The following is an 8,315-nucleotide window of genomic DNA, read 5'->3' on the forward strand; positions in this document are numbered from 1 at the left end:
CATCTCCAACCGAACGGTCCAGAGGGCCAAATGGCCGAAAATAGTTCGAAAACCGTCTCCAACCGAGGGTTAGTGAGCCTCTGGATTCTAAAAGGGCCAAAGGCCTAATCGGATAGGCCAGAAATTCTAGTTTTTCTGTCGGATATAACAGACATGAATATATTTAATATAAATATATTCATGTCGATTATATCTAACAGGAATTCTAGGCCAAATTTCAAATGCAACATCTAACAGTTATTTTTGAATTTTTTTTTACAGTTTTATTTTTTATTTATTATATATTTTTACACAATTTTTTTCCTATAACTTCTATTTTACAAAATTTGTTTCATATATTTTTTTTTAAATTCTATTTTTTCCTATAACTTCCTAAGCCATTATACAACATTAAATTAAATTAAGTAACATGAAACAACATTTTAAATAATAAATTATATTTTACCTTATGACCATTTGATCTTCGGTTGGAGATAATTTTTTATCACATGGCTAAAACGAATCTTATGAAAGCAAATATAACCCTATACTATTTATTAAAATATTATCTTGGAGTTTAACCCTCTAGCGTTGAAGATGGCCTAACGTTGCGTTTAGATATTCTCCCCCCACCATGGATAATAGTAACACAGCCACAGAATACACGAGGAAGAAGAAGTTATAGTAATGGTTGTTCCATCGGTTGAGCCCCCGCTAAAAACCTCACCAAACCTTTGATAAAATTGATGCACCTCCGTCTCTTCAATCCGCGATGACTCTCGTACCCAGTCTTCAACTTTACCCGACGAACTTGTTCGACTCGTTCCAGAGATCCTTGTCGAAATTCAATGGCCCTCACATCCAGTTCTTTAGGTACGGCCACGGCTCCTCAACTCCTTTCAATAAGCACACTTTCTATGCCACCCACTCCATTATCAGCTCTCCTGACCAAAACCCAGTAAGGAAATCGAATTTTGTTGGGAGAAATCGATCCATTTATCAGTATAAACCGAGGAGGAATTTGTGTACGAGTAGTTGGATTGATAAATGGAATGAATCCCACAAGCGTAATCGCCTGAAACCGCCTCAGGCTGTGTTGGATTATCAGAGTAGTGAAAGTGGGAATTTGAGTGGTTCGGGAAATGGCGGTGGTAGTACAATGCAGAAGATTGTGGAGAAATTGACGAAATTCGGGTACGTTGACGATAGTAATGAGGGTAAAGGGGAAGCGAGGGAGAGAGTGATTGAGAAGGGTTCTGTGGAGGATATATTTTATGTTGAGGAAGGAATGCTGCCAAATTCGCGAGGTGGGTTCTCGGCGGAATCACCATTAGGGATAGAGAATGTGTTTGGAAGTGATGGTAAGGTGAGGTTTCCGTGGGAAAAGCCGGCAGAGGAAGAGAAGCAAGATCAGGGTTCGGTGAGGAGGAAGAGTAGGACTTCAGTGGCGGAATTGACTCTTCCGGAATCAGAGTTGAGGAGGCTGAGGAATTTGACATTTCAGAAGAAGCACAAGACTAAGATTGGAGGTGCGGGTGTTACTCAAGCCGTGGTGGACATGATCCACGAGAGATGGAAGACTTCAGAGATTGTGAGGCTGAAAGTTGAAGGTCCACCTGCTCTTAACATGAAGAGAATGCATGAGATATTGGAGGTTTGTTTCATATTACTTTCGTTACAACTTTGTGTTTCAGCTTTGTTTTCTCATCTTTATATTAAACACATCACGCAGTGGTGATTATTGATATGATATCAAGTGACAGGACATATAGGGATAAAACACAGAAACTATACATAAAAATGTATTTTGTATCTCTGCAATAATTTCAGGTCCCGAAGAAAATGGACGTTTGCCTCCAGTTTAACAGAGAATTGAGCTAGAATTAGAAGCTCAAGAACTTTCCTTCGATTTCGATCTACAAACTGAACATGAATATATAAATTATACCTGTACCTTAGTGCGTTTGAAATGGTCTGGATTAAACCTTTCGTGTGATTAAGACAAAAATAAAATAAAAAACAAAACAAAAGGAGAAATCAAAAGTAAAAGTTTTTAGAATAGCATGTTTAAGAATTTCTTGTTTCACATTCAATTTACATATTTGGTTTTGTTTTCTTGTTGTTATGATCAGCGAAAAACTGGTGGTTTGGTGGTCTGGAGGTCTGGTACTTCTCTTTCTTTGTACAGAGGTGTGAGCTATGAAGTTCCTTCAGTGCAACTAAACAAGCGCATTTACAAAAAAAAAGAAATTTCTTCTTCTACATCTTTTCCGAACGTTGCTGATAAATCTTTGGGAGACTTTGTTGAGCTTGCTTCTTATGGTAATGTAAATACACCCCAAGAAAAGCCGGAGAGTACTTCCCTGGAGAAGAAAGACACAGACCAATTGCCAGAAGTGAAGTATGAAGATGAAGTAGACAAACTTTTAGATAGTTTAGGTCCTAGATTCAAAGATTGGCCTGGATGTGATCCATTACCTGTAGATGCAGATATGCTTCCAGGGTTAGTTCCTGGTTATGAACAACCCTTCAGAGTACTTCCGTATGGTGTCCGATCTTCCCTTGGTTTACAGGAGGCAACATCTTTGAGAAGACTGGCTAGGGTTCTTCCACCACATTTTGCTTTAGGTATGCAATTTCATGTGTTGCACATAAGCGACACGATGATGATTTGTAATGTTTAAATTTTGTGCATAGGTCGAAGCAGACAGCTCCAGGGTCTGGCAGTGGCCATGGCTAAATTATGGGAACGAAGTTTGATAGCAAAGATTGCACTGAAACGTGGTGTTCAGCTGACTACTAGTGAGCGAATGGCTGAAGACATCAAGGTAATAGAACCCGGTCAATTTATGTCTCATCAGGTTGTAATTATTTGTCAAGCTGCACCTTGCCACACACTTTCATTGCCGTCAACCACTAAACTCAAAATTGGTATGCTGAGTTTCTAATCAGTGGTTAAATAATTTCTTACAAGTTTAGTTATTAAGTCTAGCCATCAGTATCTATCATGTGAAAATTTAGTAGGCAAAAGGGAACTGGAATACGATATTCTTGACAACATGCATTGATAGATGTAATGCATTTGAGAGAAGGTCTCATTTGAAAGTTCCTTATTTCTTTTTAGTGCAATTGTAGTCTTTTAGTAGTAGCTTTATAGTGTTTGAGTAGTTCATTGGTGATGTCCATGTAGTACATTTTTAATAATCGAGTCTAAATTTCTTTGGCAAAGTGCTTACTAAGTGAAATGCTATGTTGCTGTGTTCTTTCCTTCCATAAATATCATTCTGACTGTTGTGAAGTCAATGTTCTTTTCAGTGTCTATTTTGTAGGAATTAACCAGATAAATTCTTAAGCATAAACCTACAATTCTATGTCCTGTTTCCTTGAGAAATTCTTTATAAATGCACCAAAGAAAGTAGTTTTCCTTGTTCTTCTAAATTCTTTCTTTTGGTGTTCAACATTTTGTCTAGATTGTAAATCTTGATGATTTGGAATCTGGATGGCATTTCTGTAGATAGTTTATGGTTTTACGATGAGATTACAGAGCAAAGCAGTGTGATTGAGTTCATATTAGAGGTTAAAATATTACTGAATATAACAGGCATGGCTTGATAACATGGAATATTAAAGGGTAAAATATGACTTCACATATTATTTTTTACACAACTAGTAATAATATTCTTCATCATTCATATTTTAACATCTGAGTTCATGTTAGCTAATGAGTTTATAATTACAATTAAATCGTATTTATTTGCTGCAGAGATTGACTGGGGGTGTGCTGCTATCTCGAAACAAGGACTTCTTGGTCTTCTATAGGGGGAAGAATTTTTTGTCTCCAGAAGTCACTGAAGCGTTACTGGAAAGGGAGAGATTGGCGAAATCCCTTCAAGATGAAGAGGAGCAGGCAAGGTTGAGAGCGTCAGCTATGGTTATACCAAATGTTGAACAAGCTCAACACTTTGGTACAGCTGGTACACTTGCAGAGACTTTGGATGCAGATGCTAAGTGGGGAAAGATGATGGATAATCATCATAAGAAAAAAGTGATGCAAGAAGCAGACATATTAAGGCATGCCAATCTTGTCAGAAAGCTTGAACGAAAGCTTGCCTTTGTAAGTTTCCAGAAACTTTGGATTGCTAATATAAGAAACATCTTGTAGTTTCAGGCTAAAGTTTGAATACTTATTTTGATATCATGCCCTTCCAGTGCTAGAATTTCCCTTCGGTTGAACCTTTCAAATTTTTGCCTGTCAGGCTGAAAGAAAGTTAATGAAAGCTGAACAAGCCTTATCTAAGGTAGAGGAGTGTTTGAAACCATCTACGCTACAAGCTGACCCAGACAGCATTACTGATGAAGAGAGGTTTATGTTTCGTAAGCTTGGTTTACGGATGAAGGCTTTCTTACTTCTTGGTATAACAATTCTCCATTTACCTATTTATCTTGTCTGCGATTTTATTTTGATCTACTTATGGAAAGTTGACTTACTCAGGTAGACGTGGAGTGTTTGATGGTACAGTGGAGAATATGCATTTGCACTGGAAATACCGGGAATTGGTCAAGATAATGGTGAATGCTAAAAGTTTTGAGCAGGTGAAAAAAATTGCATTGGCACTTGAAGCTGAGAGCGGTGGTGTCTTAGTTTCAGTGGACAAAGTTTCCAAAAAGTTTGCTATAATTGTGTACCGGGGAAAGGACTATCACCGACCTTCTACATTGAGGCCAAAGAATCTCTTGACAAAAAGGAAAGCGTTGGCGCGCTCTATTGAGATCCAACGACAGGAGGTATCACTCTAAATTTGAATGCTAATTGTTCAGCCATCCTGGTTTTATCAGTTAGTTAATATGACCATAGCTTTATAAAGGTTGCCAATGAGTATTCAATGCTTGGTTTTAGCAGTCTGATCTGTTTATCCCCTTTCATCTTTCCCCATCATAACATACCAAACTTGTTTAATTTTGCGAACAATAATGTTCCTAACTTATGTTTTTTCTCTGTTGAACAGGCTCTTCTAAAACATATTTCAGTGGTGCAGAGTAAGGTGGACACACTTCGATCCGAAATAGTATGCCCCTAACGCTTTAGTTATTGCTACATCTAACTATTTCACTTGGCACGCAAAATCTATAAATATCTTTTCTTTTTTTCCTTTTTCGTTCTAAGTGGCTTTCACATTGATAGGAACAAATGGATGTTGTGAAAGAGCGTGGAGATGAAGTATTGTACAACAAATTAGATTCTTCTTATCCTACTGATGATGACGATGATTCCGAGGTTATTATTTGCTTGATCTTCTCTGTTTACTCTCTTTGTTAGTTAAACCAGCAGTTCTGACATCTTAATCCTTTTGTTATTCTTTGAAGGAAGAAGATGTTTATCTTGAAACGTACAGCGCAGAAGATAATGGTGAAGATGAAGGCAATTACTCAACTCATGATCCTCACCTGGAAACGAATTTTCCTTATCATATCCAGAATCAGGCTTCTCAAACAGAATTGGAAGTTCCTCAACAATATGTGCATGCAAGGCCCGAGGGCTCACTAGACGATGATTACCAAGATGAAGAAGATAACTCCCTACAATGATGGAATCAGCTGAACATAGACCAATGGTACAACGGCATTCAGAAATAGTCACGATGGTTGCTCGTCACATGTACAGATAATTTGGGCAGGCCGGCATCCATGTAACTCTACGGTAGTTTTTTGGTACGCAAGTTTCTGTCACGATCTCCCATGTCTTTTAATTCTTGGACTAGAAATAACTCGTACAGCGGAATAAGTCGTCTTAAATTGTGGGAGGAGTTAGATACAGCTGGTTTTCAGGGCATATTGATGTTTTCGGGCCCCATACTTGTTCACAGTTTTGCTGGAGAAGCCTTCTATGTAAAATGAATACGATTATTAAGTCACAGTGGATATTTCATCACCTATTCTGGTCACAACTTTACAAAATTTCAGCATTTGATGGTGATACAGGGCTCGTTTGAAAGGACTTTTAAAATTTCTGGTAGTGTTTTTTGTAAAAATATTTTTGATACAATTTAGTAATGGTCTAATGGATCCTGGAAAAGCACTTTAAGTGCTTCCTACAATAAGTACATATCTAGTGCTTTTTTCGAATGACACTTAAACTGCTTTTAGAACTCAAAATAAATTTCACTAAAAGCAATTTCAGTCGTTTTAAAAGTACTTTCAAACGAGCTCATAATTATTATTTGGTTTCATATAGATTGGGATGTATCCATTTTCAAATCTATGTCGGTAACTACCTTATTTTTTCGATATGGGTCATTAAATAAGGTTTGCTATTATTTATAAAGAAGTGATATTGGGAAAGGAAATTCAAACACGAAAACTTGAGTGCAAAAATGAATATTTTTTAACTAACTGAGTTACAAGCGATTGTGTATATCAATGTGATTAGACATGTATTTAGCAAAAGAAACTTTTGAGTTATTGCATGCAGGAAATATCAAACATGGTCTTCATCATTCAGATTATACAAATTCCAGAACTAATCAACTCATCACATTAGTTATAGTCTTTATCAATTTCACTTGACTACTAGAAATTCCTGATTATTATGAGTCTAATCCATTGATGAACAAAAATTAATTGGGTAAATTACATAGTAGTCCCTCAGATTTGAGGTCTATTACAATCTCATACCAACATCTTTAAAATATTTCACTTTCATACTTTACATAACTCCGCCTATGTCTTACATGGCCGGTCCCAAGCCCGGATAAAGGAGGAGGGGGAGGGCGTCAGGTAGTCGACAGCCGGCACTCCATGATCACGTCGAATCCTTATGAAAATGAATCCAGAACAAAATCACGCTAAAGCTAGGGCGTCACCCGTAAGTGGCGCGCTGTGTGGCCCGAGCACAGTGATAAGTGAGCAAGGGTCGCTGTATCTCCATCAGCACCCGGATGCAGTGTTAAATGAGCAAGGGGGCCATAGAAACTTCTTTTCGAACGACTCCACTCAAAGTTGTTTGGGAGCATATGCTCCTATCAACTTTACCCGGGACACACAAAAGAAGTACTTTGATCCTATTAGACGGGGGAGGGTGAAGAAGCTAGGACAGAAGGGTAGAGTTCAAGAGAGCAAAATGCGTTTAGGAACGTGGAATATAGGAACCTTAACGGGAAAATCTATGGAAGTAGTGGAAGTTATGGTGAGGAGAAGGATAAATATTATGTGCCTACAAGAAACTAAGTGGGTTGGTAGTAAGGCAAATGATCTAGAAAACTCAGGGTTTAAACTTTGGTATTCGGGCACAAATAGAACGAGAAACGGTGTTGGCATCATCGTGGACAAGACCTTGGTACAAGATGTTGTAGATGTCAAGAGGGTAGGAGATAGAATCATGGCAATCAAGATTGTAATAGGACAAGAACTTATCAATGTGATTAGTGCGTACGCACCTCAAGTAGGGTTGGATACGAGTTCGAAGGAGAAATTTTGGGAAGATCTTGGAGACTTGGTGCAAGGAATTGCTCAAACGGAGAAGTTATTTATAGGAGGAGATTTAAATGGACACGTGGGCAGGGAGACAGGCAACTATGGAGGTTTTCATGGTGGCCATGGTTTTGGGGAGAGAAACGAGGATGGGGAAGCTATCTTGGATTTTGCAATGGCATATGATCTCTTCTTAGCCAACACCTTCTTTAAGAAGAGAGAATAACATGTGATCACCTACAAGAGTGGGTCGTCAAAAACACAAATAGATTTTCTTCTAATGAGGAAAGGGGATCGTATAACTTGTAAGGATTGCAAAGTTATACCAGGAGAGAGCGTGGCTAATCAACATCGCTTGTTGGTGATGGATGTACATATCAAAAGAGTAAGACAAAAGAACAAGACTTGGAAGTGCCCAAGGACTAGATGGTGGAATCTAAAAGAAGAAAAACAAGTCATTTTCAAAGAGAAGGTAATCACCCAATGTGTGTGGGATAGAGAGGGGGAAGCTAGCCAAATGTGGGATTCCATGGCTAGTTGTATCCGAAAAGTAGCAAAAGAGGTATTAGGAGAGTCCAAGGGCTTTGCCCCACACCAAAAGGAATCTTGGTGGTGGAATGAGGAGGTACAAACAAAGGTGAAGGCTAAGAAGGAATGTTGTAAAGCCTTATACAAGGAGAGGACCGATGAAAATGGTGAAAGGTATAGAAAAGCGAAGCAAGAGGCGAAGAAAGCTGTCAGAGAAGCTAAGTTAGCGGCTTACGACGATATGTATAAACGACTAGATACCAAAGAAGGAGAGTTGGATATCTATAAACTATCTAGAGCAAGGGAAAAGAAGACAAGGGACCTAAACCAAGTGAGGTGCA

General features: G+C 38.3%; 1 protein-coding gene across 1 annotated transcript; it reads left to right on the plus strand.

Moving 5' to 3' along the window:
• Nucleotides 1-577: 577 nt before the first annotated feature.
• LOC126596051 (CRM-domain containing factor CFM3A, chloroplastic/mitochondrial-like) lies at nt 578-5,908 on the plus strand. Its single transcript, XM_050262514.1, has 9 exons — nt 578-1,633; nt 2,112-2,607; nt 2,677-2,807; nt 3,743-4,093; nt 4,236-4,392; nt 4,472-4,764; nt 4,986-5,045; nt 5,162-5,254; nt 5,344-5,908. Exons 1-9 carry the CDS (start codon nt 752-754, stop codon nt 5,563-5,565), a joined length of 2,685 nt encoding a protein of 894 aa, XP_050118471.1. The 5' UTR covers nt 578-751; the 3' UTR covers nt 5,566-5,908.
• Nucleotides 5,909-8,315: the final 2,407 nt, after the last annotated feature.

The sequence above is a fragment of the Malus sylvestris genome, chromosome 13 (assembly GCF_916048215.2).
Source record: "Malus sylvestris chromosome 13, drMalSylv7.2, whole genome shotgun sequence".
NCBI lineage: Eukaryota > Viridiplantae > Streptophyta > Magnoliopsida > Rosales > Rosaceae > Malus > Malus sylvestris.